The following is a 17,168-nucleotide window of genomic DNA, read 5'->3' as shown; positions in this document are numbered from 1 at the left end:
TAGTGTATTCTTTCCAGAGAGCCGGGCAGCTTGTTTCTGATCCTGCAAAGCAGCAGTGATTCATCTCTGCATGTGGTATATTCAACCAGGGAGGTATGCGAGCTTCAGGAAGTGGGCAGTAACCGTGGCCCTCCAGTGCTCACGTGTCTGAAGTACTGTCACATACGTCTCCTTTCAACCACCCGAGAGTAAAGCTGCCAAGTGCGACAGATTCAATGACCCACAGAACCTGACAGGCAGCAAAACCCACAAGACCTGTCAATGTTAAATTTGGGAACATTAATTTTGGGCTCTGTTTAAAATTTTAATGAAAACCTTTCCATATAATTTTTAATTTAAATAAACAAACTGCTAATGGAAATACGCATCAAAGTCAACTATTTTTATTTAGCCACATGGAGAAAGCTGATAATACATTCAAAAGAAAGGTCTCACCAAAAATACTAATGATTACTACTTGATATTACCATCTCTCTCTGACCCCCAACTGAAATACCGTATTATTTAAAGAAATCCAACACAGAGTTGCCACTGTCACGCTACTTGAATTCCAACGCAGGTGACTTTCTTTTTAATAGGGAAAACAGCCACAAACCTATTTTTATTTACTGTTTAACTGATAACAATTATAGCTGATTTTGCAGTTTTTGGAGGGGAGAGTACCTAAAAAAGGTTAATACTTACTCAAACATAGAAAAGGAAAAGGTATTTTATCTTAGAAATCTCAGGTGGTGATTAAAAAAAAAAATGTAAAGGTACACGTAATTACACTACTTTCTCCACTTTTGTATTTGTTTGAAATTTTTCATAATAAAAAAAATTTTAATGTAACTGATAAAAGCCCACAGGGTTGTCTGAACTATATCATAATTAAATTAACAAAAGAAAAAAAAAAAAAACAGAACAATGCTATAGGTTTACGACTTACCTCTTTAATTTTAGAAGCAAGTTCCTGCCTCTCTTTTGAAACTCTGGCAATTTTTTCGTCTAGTTCTTGTCTCTGGAAAAAATTAGAATGCGATCATTAAAATTCAACTAAGCATTTTAAAATGCTTTCCCAATGGACTGCTTCGCAGTTCAGAAGGGTGAGTCTCTATTTTACCAATGAAAACCATGTTCTTCGCAGTGAAGTCCCCACTCTTCCTGCATCGCTGTGTCCAGAGTTTAGCTCAGCTACTCCCTGGTGCTGCTGCGTCTGTAGCCACTTTGGCCACGCGGCCTGCAGAGACCTCAAACTTACTAGTGCTTTCACCCATGCGCACGCTCCAGGCAGCAGCCCACAGAGCTCTTGTGATCAGCAGTCTGCCCTGCCTCCTAGTGCCTTCCACTCACGTGCCCCTCACATGATGCCTTCTGGTTTCAGTTGACCAATCCGGCACTAGCCCGGGAACCCCACAGACTCTAATAACGGCATGCACTCCAGGTCCTGCCTCTCTCTGCCTGCACTGACCTCCCCGTGTGGCCCCTTGAGGCGTGCCACGGACTTCCTCCAGGACCTGTGAGTAATCCATTTCTCCATTTTAATGTCTCTTGTGGGGTCCGTTGTTGAAAGCGGCTCACCACCCAGTACCCCACGTGGCATCTAGCACCCTGTGCTCCACTTAGTGTCAATTTGATAAATTCTTAGCACTATGTAAGATTGTTATGCCCAGTGTATATAACATATGCTATTTGTTTGCTGAGCATTCCAACTCTTCACCAATTTCTAGGTGGTTCAAATGAGGTTGCCAGTCACACCCCAACCATTCCTCTGGCCAGTTACAGGCATGTAACAGGCCTGGTCGAGCGTGGCATCGATCCCCTTAAACACAGGGACTAATCAGAGTCTTTCCTTGGCACTGATGCTTGAACAATGGGAAAGACCTTCTCCATTTGTGGGTTTTCTAAGCTGGGATGGTGGAGCCTAGAGATTCTGGAACTCGTCTTCTCCCGGAGAAGAAATGGCTGACACACAGAAAAACAAATCAAGGGTGGAGAAAGACATCGTTTGAGGCTCTGGGTCTAGCCTTCCTGAAGTTAGTCCATTCCTAGACTCCCCAGGGGTGTGAGCCAGTGAATTCTCTCTAACTTCACTTGAACTGGGTTTAACATGTAATCAAGACACTGGATGCGTTCAGCATAGCTTTACCATAAGGCAGGCAGCAGCCAACTACAGTCTGCGGGCCAACGTCATCTCCCCGTCCGCTTTCACCAACAGCTTCGCTGGCACAGCCGCACCCCACTTACATGTGTCTACTGCTGCTTCTGCGCCGCAGCGGCAGAGCTGAGTACTTGAAATGGAGACCTGCGGAGTCTCGTCCTTTTCGAAAAGTTTGTTAGCCCCTGATGTAAGGCATATGGCTTCTGTATACATTTTTATACACAAATTATGCTATTCCACAATGGAAAAATGGCATCATATACTCATCGATTAGTTTGTGTACCTAGGATTTATAAAAAACATAAATCGAGAAATATTTAGATACCTGTATTTCCCTCCCACCTCGGCATAAAGCACGCTGGCGGGAAAGGTCATCGAGTTGATGATCCAGATATTCCTTTCTTTTGTGCATCTCCTGGACATAAGATGGTAAGTCTTTTTCTAAAAAAAAAAAAAAAAAAAGCTGAAGAATTATATACAATCCTAACACACACGCACACGTAACAAGAAGAAAAACCAGTTTGCGAAGCTAGACTGCCTCTAGTGTCAAGCCATTTTCTACCACCCAAAAAAAAGCAAATGGAACTAACGTGAGGAAGGCACCTCTGTCAGTACTCACTCATTCTGTGGTTAACCTGGCTGTCCAAGCTGAATTTCAGGACTTCATTATTAATGGACTTTTCTGGACCCAGACGTACTAAGTTTATATCTCCACAGTTTCCTGTTGATAAAAAAAGATTCACGCTTAGAGATCAAGGACACTGCAACGTCTCTGCACAATTCCTCCTCCTCAGCAAACACGTGAACAGCAGAGAGGGGCCCAGCATGTTCTGGTCGGCAGGAGACCTGGAACTGCCGGCCGCGTCAGACACACTGCCTTAGAGACTCTTCCTAACACCCCTGCGACGCGAGCTCTTACCAACCCCACCTGACAGAAGCCAGGGGGTGCTGTCTAAACAGCACGTGGCAGAGTGGACATTCTATTAACCGGTTCCTCAAATTATGTTTTGTACAACACCCCATGGTAAAGTCTATTTGGGAAATAGCGAATTAAAATAAGATTTCTTAACCCCAGGATATTTTAAGGATTTATAAAGGCTTGCATATATTAATACATATGTGAATTTCTAAAACAGAATCTTATCTGACCATTAATCCTTTTCTGCAGAATACTAAGAACAAAGTTTTTGAATATCTGCTCTATATCACATTGCTACTCTAGAAATTCTGAAGATCATTCCAAAAACTGTAAGCATCATTTAACTGGATTGTTTATTAACCACGTTTTTATTTTAGGTTACCACATTCTAGATGTTACATTATCTAAAAATCCCCCACTGCATTATTGGGCTAATTACAGCAATCACGCAGAGTTTATCAACACTCATCCCATCTGACACATCACATACTTATCTGTTCACTATTTCCTTCTACTGAATCTAAGACCCATTAAGAACAGGGATTTTTGGTCATTGCCTAGAACAGTGGTGGTACATAAGTACCATAAACACATGTTGGATGAAGGAGTGAATGACTTACACAGTTGTCTACAACATATTTTTGTTCCTAGTTTAGCTCAAATTTCTTTGAAATTTGAAGCCACCTGCTCTGGTCAACATTTACTTGGAGGTTTCAAAACTGTTACATTACTTATCTTTCCACCAAAAAGGTAGATGAGACTACATGGAACCTTGCCCACTATAAACACCGAGAAACACTCCAAAAATTATAACTGACATCCTTTAAATTACAGGGTGAATTCATAAGAACGTAAGAGAAATTCCCAGGTGCCAACAACGAAGAGAAAGCTGAAAACCAGAGTTTAAAGCCCTGAGAGGCTGTGGCTTCCCCGAGGGACAGGGTGAGGGGTCAGGGCTGGTCACTATCTCAGTGCTGAGGTGTTTTTTAAATTTACATTCAATGAAATGCAGAGAATTTAAAATCTTTAGTTCTACAGCTGGCAAAAGTACCATTGTCTATAATGGCAAAAGTACCATTGCAATCGAGATAAATGTCTACAATGGCAAAAGTACCACTGCAATCAAGATAAAGACATTTCATGATGGGGGCCTGGGCTTTAAAGCCCACCAGAAAGCAAAAGGGCCTGAAATGGGTGGCAGAAAGGAGCAGAAGTGGCTCCATCTTGGCCTGGGCTTAGCTCGGGAAGCATTTTCCCCTGAGACTCACCAATCGCGGGCCTGGGCCACATGTGAATTTAGACGCTGAATGTATAATACAGGGAATGACCAAGGTGACCCTCAGAAAGACAGCTGAGATTTTAAAAATGAGAATACAATGAACAACTTTATGCCAACATATCTGAAAATGTAAGTGAAGTTTTTCTTGAAAAGTGAATTAGCAAAACTCACTCAAATCTAGAATATCTCAATAGACTCATAACGATTAAAGACATTTATACAGTAGATAAAAACTTACCTGTCTGTCAAAAATAGACAAAAAACTAACCAACCAACCAAATTAACCTTTAAGGAAGAAATAATGTGTCTTATACAAAACATTCCAAAGGATAAACAGAAAATTTTCCCCCAACTCCGTTTTTAAAATTTGTTAGCTTCAATACTAAAACTAGACAAAAATACGACAAAGAAAAATGACAGACTAGCCTCGTTTATAAATAGTAATTTAAAAAATCCTAAATAAAACATTAACAATCCAGCAATGTGTTAAAAAATAGTAATACATCACCAAATTGGCTTTATTCTAGGAATCGAAGATATTTTAACATTAGAAAAACACTGTAACTTACCATATTAACAGATTAAAGAAAAGCTTCAGTATCAATTCAATGAATGTAAAAACACCAAAAATGCATGCAAGAAAATTCGACAACCATTCATGATACAAACTCTAATGAAGAGGGAACTTCTTTAACCTGATAAAAAGTGTATACCGAACCCAGACACAAACATCTCCCTCAGTGGTGTACAGGGTGACATGGCACAGTCACCAAGCCCCAGCTGAGAGCAGGCGCCGTGCTAGGCCCTGAGACCCTACCGCGAAGAAATCAAACACCTTGCCTCAGTGGAGCTCGTTACAGTCTAGCTGTACTGAACCTGCCTCTGGCCCCTTCTGCTGGAGTCCTCTCCCGCCTTCACCCTCCCATGGCTACCTCCTGATCACTCTTCGGGTTTCATCTTAGGCGTCGTTCCTCTAAATGCCTTCCCTCACCCCCACAGGGCCGAATCAAGGCTGCGCTAAGGGGTCTGACGGCACCCACATCTCACTCCTACTGCAGATCGTACGGCTCTGCGCTCTAACTGCCCACTGAAACCTTCGCTTCCGCATCCAACCGTCTTTAGAAGGTTCCGCTGTTGAAACCTCGGTCCCCAGCAGGAGGCCTGACAGACCAAACTCGGTAACATCTGCTAAAACCACCTCTAGATACACACGACCACGGCCCATGCAGAAGTTATCACAACTGGCCCTGCTCTCTGCTGTTTGAAGCTGCCCACGCTGAACACTGAAAACAAAACAAAAATAAATTAAAAGCCCATGTAAGTATCATACCCAAAGGATTCTTCTTGTCTTTACATTTCTCTTTGAATTCGAGGATGATTTTCTTCATGAGCTCATCAACGGCCGCGTTGGAAGGCGCACACACCAGGACGCGGTTCTGCTTGATCTTGGCGTTGGAGTTTTCATCGGGATGCCCCCTCCTCTGGTTCTGCAATCGAAGACACACGCCCCGAACAAATAAAAAATACCGATGAGCTCTGCTGTGAAGTGTTATAGCCTTCCTCTACTTCCATGTCGTGTTTGAAAGTTCCTCTTATGAAAAGCTAAAAATAATTAAGTGTCTATGTCTTACCTTCATACTAAAATGGTTCTGGCACAAAATCTCATCACAACTTGAGCCTCGCCTCGCTACCCACTGATTTCACTCAGCACTCAATTCAGCCATAATGAGCCCAAGAAGTCATTCCGGACGGGCCCTGGCCCTAGATGTGGCCTGTAACACAGCCGGAGGACCACCTCTCCGGGCCCCAGGGCTAACTTCCTGCTCGTCTGACCTCTCGTACCCTTCTCTCGCTCTGCAACCCGCTTCTCTGATCAAGTTCTGCATGGCATCACAGAGAGGCACAGAGGTGAAGGGAAAGGCACCTCAGTCCTTATTTACGTGTCAGTTAATCCACGTAAACGAGGCCCTCAGTGAGCAGCCGACGCCCTCACACACTCTACCTCCGTCAGCAGGCGGTACAGCAGGCCGACAATGGTTTTGGATTTTCCTGTTCCAGGTGGTCCGTGAATCAGACAGATCTTGGCGACAGATGGGGAGTGTTTCACCATGGCATATGCAGTTTCTATGGCTTTCTTTTGGTCTTCATTGAAATCTTTTAAGTAGAGGGTCTATATAAAAGACATAGTGGAGAATGGGCTATTCTTCCTGTTATGACCAGGCAAGACCCCACAGTGGCCTTTAATCTAAAAACCACGCACACTCCTGGAAAGCAAGCTACTCACGGGCAGTCGCTTCAGCCCATCTACAAACACTACAACCGTATTTTCACTTGTGATTCTTATAAAAAGGATGACAATGAACTGTTCTATACTTTCCTTCTATTTATTCTTCGGTTCTTCCCATTCTAGTCAACTCTCACCTTAGTTAAAAAAAAAAAAAAAAAAAGACTCTTTCCTAACACGAGTGATACAGTGGAAAGAGCATTAATTTTGGGTCAGATCTGAGTCTAAACCTCAGTTTCAATCACAAGCTGGGTCTCTCAAACTCCTTAACCTCTATCAGCCTCAGCCTTTATCATCCATTAAATCTGGGATTCCTTAAAGGGCAAGAATTGATTGAGATAACATACACAAAGCCCTAGCACCCAGCCGGGGTTCAAAAACATTCTTTCCTTTTGCCTTTCTCTGTATTAATTTCCTGGTACTTATATGCAACTCCCACAGGGAGACGTGTGTTCACACAACATGACAACTTCATCTTCGTATTTGCGACAATACCACCAAATTCTCCCACTTCTGAGTTTTAACTGCCTAATGAACATTTCAGTAGGAAGCTCACCTAACACTGCCCGCTGCTCTTCAGGCATACTCAGTTCCATACTATCCCTTCCTCCTGAGGAAAGCTGACCAATCTAATACCCACTCTGCAACATTAAAGAAAACTAAGCGCTACACAGCATCCCAGTGCACACACACAGATGTTGTTACAGACAGATGGGAATCTGTAGCAGATACACATAAATAACATGGTGCTTTAACATCCCGACGCGAGATGGTCTTACTTTCCCTGTTAGGTAATCATCACTCACAATTCTCTCAGATGTTGTCGTCAGTAAATCTTTTGTACAGAAGTCCATGGGGTTTGGATTCAGAATAGCTCTAGCCAGCTGGTTCCGACCACTCAACAAAGACATGGCTTTCAACTTCCTTTGTGTAGTTACCAGAGAACTGATTACAGTGCATTTCACAAATTCACTTAAGTTGACCGCCACGTTATCTTGAGTCTGGATGGAAAGGCAACACTCAGCTTTCCCATTACGCACTGTTACGGGGAAAGAGAAAAAGCGGTTTCGGTCCAGTTAAAAAGGTTGTTCGGAATTAGGTGTTTTATAATTTATGTTTTTGTACAGTATATTATTTAAATAATTTGATTAATATTTACTGAATGCCTCTTAAGACCCAGGCAATGTTCTTGTCCCGAAGAGGCTTATTTTTCGGAAGAGGGAGGCAGACGCCCAAACGCCCATGTCACATGGTGGAGAGTAAGTGCTATGAAGAGAGGTAGGTGTGGGGTGTGGGGGGCTCTTGCTGCAGACGGGAGAGTTAGGGAAGGTCTTCCTGACCGGACAATACTAGAGCAGACTTGAAAGAAGTGGGACAGCCTGCCCTTATCTGGAGAAAGAGTTACAGGCGGAGAATCGGCACGTGCAAAGACCACGAGGCGGAGATGAGACTGGAGTGTTTTAGCAACACGGAGGCAGCTCGTATGGCTAGATGAAAAAGTTGGGAGAAGTGTGCCAGAAGATTCAGAGAGTGAAACGGGGTTATGTTTGAAAGGGCTCTGCAAACCACAGTGATGACTCGGAACACTGTTCTGAGTCAGGCGGAAAGCCGCAGGACAGCTCTGTGCGGGGATGTGACATGCTCTCATTTACACAATAAAAGAATCACTTTCATCGCAGAATGAAAGATAAACGGCAATGGGAAAGCACAGAAGCAAAAGGACCACTCAGGTGGCTACGGCAGTAATCCAGGTATGAGCTGACAGCGGCACGGGCCCAGACGCAGTAGAGGTGGGGCCGGCATTTTGGACAGATCGCAAAGGAAGGGTCGATAGGATCTACTGATGAATTAGATGTAGGGTGTGAGAGAAAGAAAGGACCGCGATGACTCTGAGATTTTTGGCCTGAACAACTAGAAGAATGGAGGCCCCACTTACTGAGACGGGGAAAGTGAAGGGAGAGCAGATGTCAGCAGGAAAGCCAAGTGTTTCTTTATGGGTCGCGTTTGAAATGTCTGACAGATTTCCAAGTGGAGCTGTCAACAGTGAGATGCGTGAGGAGCTCAGGGAAGAAGACTACCTTAGAAATATAAATTTTGCAAATGATTTCATTTGCAAGAGTCCAAAGCACACATTAAACTATATATCCTTGTTACTATTCTTCTAAGTGCATTCTACACAAAGAAGTGAGCTCTGATCACACTTAAAACAAGTGAGACACACCAGTTATAATGCAGAATGATGGATGAACTCTAAGGAGCTTTGTTACTATCTTTTTAAAATATGATGCAAAAGACCAAAGAAATAATGACATCTTGCTCTTGTCACAAAACTGAGACTAAGAAAGTGGCAACGTCAGAAAAACGGCTTGGCATATGATAAAGGAGGCGGACTTCGCTGTCAAACGAGAGGACCTACCCCTTAATATGGGGACAGCCCTGGGCACGGTGCTCTGAACATCCCTGAGCCCTGGCTTCCTGATGAGAAGGGAACAAGTAATTCTTGCTGCTTTGTAGGGCTCTGGGGCGGATGACAAATGTGCACAGGAAGGATAGGCACACTGTCTGGCACATCGCAGGTGCTCGTTAAATTCAGGCTAACATCATTTTCGTTATGCTACCCTAGAGGGAGAAATCCCTAAGACACGATAGGTGGGAACGATGGAAACGATGACGCCTTCAAGTGGCCTCGAAATGAATTCCATGTTTAGTCTTCACATTAGTATCGGGCCACAAAGCTAAGGTTGGAATGTGATTTGAGACCTAACAAACGGATGGCTTATAGACTGTCTGCTTTACAATACACACCAATAACAGACGAAGGAATATACTGGAGCAGAGGACGTCACAACAGAAAGCTTTAAAACTGTAAGTCTAGAGCAATAAATATTGGGCCTTTCTGGGTGAGTCTAGAAAAATTTTAAAAAGGGACTCTGAATGGCAAGTAATCAACTTAGCAAATTCATGTCTGACAAAAGTACGGCTGACCCCTGAACAACTGCACAGTCGAAAATCTGCATCTAACTGCTGATTCCCGAAAACTTAACTACTCGTAGCCTACCGTGGACCAGCAGTCTTACTAATAACATAAACAGTCAATTAACACGCACTTTTGTTATATGTATTAGATGCTATATTCTTACAATAAATTAATCTAGAAAAGAGAAAATGTTATTAAAGATAGCATAAGGAAAATATATTTACAGTATTTATTGAAAAAACCCACGTGTATGCAGCCCCACGCAGCTCAAACCTGTGCTGTTCGAGAGTCAACTCTACAGCACCTGTGTGGCTGGTGAAGGCCAGTCAGAGGGACGCTGAAGATGAGCTTTTATCTGACAGACTTCTCGTCAACGTCTCCAAATTTACTTACTGACTGAAGTGCGGCGAAACTTCTGCACATAACCACAGTAAGGCTCGTGCGGCTCCTGCAGGAGGCTGTGCTCCAGGCCGTGCTCCTCTCCGTTCAGTGTTCCAGGGACCAAAAACACCAAATCGTTCTCCTTTGGGTGGAGCTGTTTAGCTAGTTCGCCTTCATCAAGATAAACTAGAAAACAATGAGATGTCAGCATTTACTCTAACAGAATTATTTTAAATAAGATTAAAGGAGACTAAAACTTGTACCAAGTGCAAGCACATATACAGCTAATTAATGAAGAAATAATCAGATAAAACCACTATTTCATATCCTTTAATAAATTAACAGCTTATTAAGCATCAATGGTGGTAAATATTATAAAAAGAGAAATTAGGCATCGTGCACAACCCGATAAAGGAAAATACCACCACCTTTGAAAGAGCTTTACCAAAAATAGTAACTCCAACTTGAATCTGATCAAACTTCTAGATCCAATTATCAATTTACAGGAAATGCAGAGGACAGAAGAACACACTAACCACCACCAGGGGACGCGGTTAGCAAAACCCACAGTGAGTAACTACAGGGTCAACCACCCAATTCCTTCCAAGAATAAATCATAAGGGGGAAAAAAAACTAACGAGAGAATTATAGTTAAAAAGGACAAATCAACCAATGTAAATGAGTGAACCTAATTTTGATCTCAATTCAAACAGGCAGAAAAAATATTTATGAAGAAACTGGAAATTTGAACAATGACTAAGTTATCTGATATTAATGAATCGTTAATATTTTAGCAATAAAATGTTTTTTATGAAGTTTTAAGTTTGAACCATTTACAGATATTCACGGAAATGAAACTGCATATTGCAGGACAAAAAAAAATCAAACCAAAGATAATCTGTAAAAACAGAAAACTATAAAACATTACTGAAAGTAAACCTAAATAATAACCCAAGATACTTACCTCACGCATTAGAAAATCAATATTAGAAAGATGTCAATTTTCAAGAAGTTTTCATTTTTTTTTCTTTAAAATTTATATGGGAACGCAAAAGGACACTAATAACCAAGGTGTTCTTAAGGCAAACCAAAGGTGGGGGCCCTGGTGTTCACTGGATATTTAAACTTATCATAAAGCTACACTAGATAACGAGGCAACGCGATACAACGCAAGGGCAGGCAAGTGATCCAATAAAGAACCGAGTCCAGAGAAAGCCCCATGCCCTGAATGGGCACGGTGTTTATGGCGAGGAAGAGCACGGAGAAATGATGGTCTTTCAATAAACAGGACTGGGGTAATTCCACCTCCATTTGGGAAATAAAAATTAAACATGACCCATACACTTCTCACTCATGCACAAAAATCAATTCCAGGCTGATGAAACGATATATCCTCTAGAAAAGGCCCTGGCACATTCAGAACCATCTTTTTTTTTCAAAGCCCTTTAAAATGTAAAAACCTTATTTTAAGGCAGTACAAAAACAGGATATGGGGTAGATCTGCAAACCAGTTTGCTGATACCTCTTCTAGATGTTAAGATAATACATTTATGCCCTGTGGCAGGAAAAGGTTTCTTAAATGAGGTACAGATCACTAACCACGGGAAGTGTGTATGTGTAAGGGGGCGCATTTGTCATGTAAAAATAAGAAATTCTTAAGAATAATACACAGATTTTAGGACATCACTAAGAGATTCAAAATGCAAGCCACAGGGAGAGAATGGCTTGTATCCAGATCACATAAAGAACTCCTACAAATCAGTAAGAAAAAGACAACTAACAGAAAATGAACAAGAGCCTTGAATACGCACTTCTCGAAAGAGATAATTGAAGCCCGTACTAAATATATGAAAAGGTGCTCAACCTCACTGATTATTACAAAGGCTATTATAAAATAAAACCACAAAAGGCCATCAGTACACATACAACATAATGGCTAAAATTAACACAACAATCGATATAAAGGTGTTGAAGACACGGAACTCATACTCGGCTGGTGGGGTGTAATTGCATAAAACGGGCTTGGTGTTATCTACCTGAGTTGAACTTAGGCATGCTGTGAGAGTCAGCAATCTGCTTCTGGTTACAGACTCTGACAAAAACACTAAGAGACACGTGACTGACCACAATAGCATGATTCATAAATGCCATGTGTAAGAGAGTTAACATAGCGGGTCCTCCCGGCAAATTACTGAACCCAGGGATGGTCTTGGGGACCCAACACACAAGTCAAAACTGCTGAAAAAATGTCTATCAGCAATAAAATCACGACACAGTCACAGAATGACATAACGCCATAGCAAGGAAAAAAATAACATGCACACAAAACTGATGAACTGTACAGACATGTTAAATGACAGAAGCCAGATGCAAGAGGAAACACTATGTGATTCTATCATGCAATCAAGATAAATGCCAGTCTATGGCCATGCCGCCCTGAACGTGCCCGATCACCTCTGATCTTGGAAGCTAATAAGGGTCGAGCTTGGTTAGTACTTGGATGGGAGACCACCTAGGAATACCAAGTGCTGTAGGCATTAAAAAAAAAGATAAATGCCAAATTAGTGATTTAAACATTAAAAAGAAATATAAAGCCAGTACAAGAGAATATATAAAAGTATTTACCTGACTTCTAAGACCAAAGACAGAAACATAAATAGTTCTGAATATGTGAAGATAAAATTGTCTATGTCCCAAAAACTGCATGTGACATTGAACAGCAAATAATGAAACTGAAAAAAAAATATTTACAACGAATACAAATTAAGAAAAAAACCTAATAGAAAAAAAAGACAGAGGGCCTGAACAATTATCCCTGCTCCCCACCCCCAATAATACAAATGACCAGCAAAAATCTGGGGACAAAAACCACCTCAAATAAGATACATTTTCATATATTAAAACGGGGGGGGGGGGAATAGCAAATGAGAGAGATGTACATTCTCACATCCTGTATTAGTGAAAATAATATTCCTTTTGGTAGGCAGAGGCAATGTGAATCAAAAGTCTCAAAATACGCATACTGTTTGATCTGGCAAAAAGATTTATTCAGTGTTTATAATAGTAAAAAATGATAAACAGTGTAGACGTCTAACTGGACATGGTTAATGCAATCATGGTATATAGTTGCAAAGAAATGACTCAAAAATATTAAACATACTGTTATTATTTAATAACTCTGAAAAGACATCTATAATATTCTACATAAAAATAAGTCAAATTTAAACTTCATGATGGCAAGAATTTCATTTTCTTCACAGCTACATACCCAGCATCGAGAATTGTATACTACCAGATAGCATATATGAAGCCAATAAATATCTGCTGATTAAATGAACAGACACAAAATAGGTAGAATCTCCCCCCTCTACACACACACACTTCACACGGGTTAGTGCAAAGTCTGGCAGTAAAGTATACACTAGTATATTCATAGGGTTATCTCTAAATAATGGGAATTGTGGGTGATGGTTATTTTACTGCTAATATTATCTGAATGTTCTACAATGAACACATAGCACCTTTCCCCAAAATAAACACACATATGTATCGGGTGTGCGTAGCGGGGGTGAGCTTATGCATCTTATTTTAAAGAGTTCTGAATGTGTAGTTGTATTTACAACTGAATGTGTAATTTATTCCGAATGTTTATGACAGTAAAAAACTATAAACAATGAAATGAGAAGAGAGATGGCAGGAAGACTTACTCAGAATCGATAAACACTATTATTAAAACATTGCCTCCCCCCCGCCCCGCCCACCGCTCCATGGCCAAGCACCCTTCCCCCACCCTCTCGCCCATGCCTAGTTTCCATGGACACTCTGGCCTGTGGTATTCTAATTACAGAATGGTTAAAACCATACACTTTATATTCATAACTGTCCCAGTAATTATCCTCATTAATTAAGACTTTAAAACATTCTTTGTTAAGAGGTCACAAATTCAGCGTAGGACACCTACGACCCAGAAAAGTCAAACAATGATACTGTTTCTGCGAAGAGAAATCTCCAATTAGTATATATATTCCGAGTCACGCAAGAACGAACTTACCCACGAGCTCCCAGTACTTTTTATAATCTGCAGGAAATTTTCGTAAATGCAGCTGATAGAATTTTTCTTTATTTGGAGAGCTGATCCATTCCTGTGCTACCTACGCAAAGCAAAAAAGAGCAAATTAAGAAAGTAAAAACATTCAGAAAGCCAATACTAAACAGCAAAATTTTCCAAAATAGTCAAATTCAGAACCTAGAATCCCAGGCGACAGAAATATTAAAAATTAATTTGGGACTTTCAGTCTCCAGCTTGGTGTGTAAGGAACTTAGAAGTCGCCGCTCCATCCTAACAAGTAAAAGCTGAATGAGCTGAATAATCAACAACTTTTCTTAGAGTCAACCAGAGAACTGAGGCCACAGGGCGAACTACTGCCCCGAGACAGAAGACAGACAGGTGGATACAATAATCTCCACTCGCCGAGCGCAGCCCCACAAGTAGAAACCTGTGTGTCAGGATAGGAAAATCTGAACTTGTAATTGACAAGTTGCTGGACGCTCAGTATGGACAACTCTGTTAAAAATTCTAGGGGACCCAGTCATTAGGGGACCCCACACTTTGGTGAGTTTTACCTCTAGGAGCTCGACCAGGTAGGTCCTCAGAGAATACTGGAGAGAAACCCCTTTGCTTCCAGCAGGGGGACGGGGAAAGGCACCACTGTGAAATACACCACAGCATTCAGACCTTGACAAGGCTTGCTCTACGGGGAAACACCAGAGCCTAACCTGCTGGGGTTTCTATCAGAGCCAAGTATATTAATACTTGGAGGAAAAGAAACAACCAACTCCTGCCCATTCTGGCCATCCTGTCCCACCTAAGGAGGTGGGGGAACTGACAAACGTGTGTAAAGCTCAGTCCAGGGGTACAGGCTCATTAAAACATCAAGACCTCATCAGAGGACTACAGAACACTTGTCCCCCCACTGCCCACACACACACGCACTACATCACTAAAGGTCTATTTACTGCTGTTCCTTTTAACCAGTATGTCAAGTCCACCTTTTAGCGAAAATTACAAGGCATACTCAAGGGCAAAAATCACAGTCTGAAGAGACTGAACAAGCACTAGAACCAGAATCAGTGATGGCAGGAATGTTAGATTTATAAGACCAGTAATTTAAAAAACTGTAAGTAATATGCTAACCGTTTACTGAAAAAGTAGACCATGCAAGAATAGATGAATAATGTAAGCAGAGAGACATAAATTCTAAGAAAGAATCAAAGGTGCTAGAGATCAAAAAGAAAAGCTAGAATAAGAAAGCCTTTGATGGGCTCATTAGTAGACTGGACATGGCGAGGAAAGAAATCTCTGAGCTTGGGGCTATAGCAATAGAAACTGCCAAAGCTAAAAAGCAGAGAGGGGAAAAAAAAAAAAACAACTAGGAAAAAAAACCAGACTATCCAAGAACTGGGGACAACCGCACAAGGTGCAGCACACAGGTAATGGGAACACCAGAAGGAAGGAACGGAAGCAATAATGACCGAGTTTCCCCAAATTAATTATGTCAGACACCAAATCATAGATCCAGGAAGTTCAGAGAACACCAAGTAGAATAAACGCAAAAAAAAAAAAAAACACACAAAACACCTAGGCACATCATATTCGAATGTCAGGAACGTAAAATATCAAAGATGAAAAATCTTGAAAGAAGCCAGTAGGAAAAACAAAAACAAAAAAAAACTTACCTACAGAGGACAGAAGGTAAGAGTTAAATCTGACTTCTAAGCAACATGCAAACAAGAAGTGAGCAGAGTGAAATATTTAAACTGCTGAGAGAAAACAACCACCAGCCTAGAATTCTGAACTCTGCAAAATTATCCTTCGAAAGTGAAAAATCTCTCTCTCAAACAAAACTTGAGGTTATTTGTCTCCATTAGATTTATCTTGCAAGAAATGTTAAAAGAAGGTCTTCAGAAAGAAAATTATATAGGTCAGAAACTTGGGTTTAGATAAACAAATTAAGAGCACTGGAGAATAAGTGAAAGTAAATAAAAACTTGTTATTTTTAACTGATCTAACCGACAGAAATTTATTCAAAATAGCAACGGTGTATTCAATTATGTACGTCTATGTACATGTTTATTATGCTCATGCACGAGCGAAATAAATGACAGCAATGATACAAGGGACGGGAGGGACAAATTAAGAATATTTTGTTATTATGTAAGGCACTCACATTACCCATGAAACCAGACTTGGATTAGCTGTAAATATATATTGCAAACTCTAGGGAAACTACTAAAAAAAAAGTTAAAAAAATAATTGATATGCTAAGGAAAGAGAGAAAATGGAATTATATAAGATGCTCAATGAAAACCACGAAGGCAGAAAAAGTATGGAAAACAAAGACAGGAAAAAAGAAAAAGTGCAACAAATAGAAAGTAGTAACAAATGCAGGAGAAAGCGATCCACCTGTATCAGTAATCACCTTAAACGTCAATGGTTTAAATATTCCAAATAAAAGATTGTCAGAAGGGATCAAAAAACAAGACCCAATTATACGGTGCCTAAAAAGAAACTCAGATTAAAGTAAAGGGGTAAAGATAAAGCATGCTAATATTAACCAAAACAAAGCAGTAGTAGTATTGCACAAGGCAATTTACATACATTTAACACCATTACACCCTGCCAGTAGATGCCATTTCCAGTTGAAGAAATTAAAAAATTCAAATAACATGCCCAAGGCAATATAGCTAGCAACTGGCCAGATAGGATTTTTAAAAAATTTCTCATTGTCTACATTTCAAACATGTAACAACAGAAGCAATTGGGGAAAAAAATAAAGAAAGTGGGGGTAGCTATATTAATTTCTGACAGAGCAGACCTCAGGGCAAGGAAAGTGATCAGGGATGAAGGGCATCCCGTAATGATGGCTCAATGCTCCAAGACATAATAAGCCTTCGCATGTATGTGTCCAACAACAGAGCACCAAGATAAGTGAGGCAAAAACTGATGGACCTGCAAGAAAAATACATTAATCTAATATTTTAGGTGGAGACTTTAAGACTATCTTATTAGAAATGGACAGATCCGGCAGCCAGAAAATCAGTGCAAACATTGTTGAACTCAAAAGCACCATCAGACGACTTCATCTAACAGCAGATTACACATTCTTCTAAACCTCACATGGAACAGTC

The 17,168-nt window shown here is 40.8% G+C and overlaps 1 protein-coding gene and 1 pseudogene across 4 annotated transcripts in view; one reads left to right on the top strand and one right to left on the bottom strand.

Moving 5' to 3' along the window:
* The window catches only part of SETX (senataxin), a 49,858-nt gene that overhangs the window by 18,508 nt on the left and 14,182 nt on the right, over positions 1–17,168 (bottom strand). For 2 of the 4 annotated variants that reach the window (XM_011370029.2, XM_011370031.2), the window contains exons 9-17: positions 14,032–14,131; positions 9,993–10,166; positions 7,429–7,661; positions 6,341–6,508; positions 5,669–5,825; positions 2,760–2,861; positions 2,466–2,581; positions 1,103–1,219; positions 929–1,000 (exon numbers count right to left, since the gene is read on the bottom strand). In XM_011370029.2, coding sequence (XP_011368331.1) covers positions 929–1,000; positions 1,103–1,219; positions 2,466–2,581; positions 2,760–2,861; positions 5,669–5,825; positions 6,341–6,508; positions 7,429–7,661; positions 9,993–10,166; positions 14,032–14,131 — 1,239 coding nt within the window. Of the gene's footprint in view, positions 1–928; positions 1,001–1,102; positions 1,220–1,251; positions 1,497–2,465; positions 2,582–2,759; positions 2,862–5,668; positions 5,826–6,340; positions 6,509–7,428; positions 7,662–9,992; positions 10,167–14,031; positions 14,132–17,168 lie in introns of those variants that run through there. The other 2 variants (XM_011370030.2, XM_023536562.1) reach the window with 2 other exon arrangements.
* On the top strand, positions 12,399–12,517 carry LOC111745604 (annotated as a pseudogene).

The sequence above is a fragment of the Pteropus vampyrus genome, unplaced genomic scaffold (assembly GCF_000151845.1).
Source record: "Pteropus vampyrus isolate Shadow unplaced genomic scaffold, Pvam_2.0 Scaffold158, whole genome shotgun sequence".
Classification (NCBI taxonomy): Eukaryota; Metazoa; Chordata; class Mammalia; order Chiroptera; family Pteropodidae; genus Pteropus; species Pteropus vampyrus.
The sequence above is the reverse complement of the archived record's forward strand: the minus strand, read 5'-3'. Positions and strand labels throughout refer to the sequence as shown.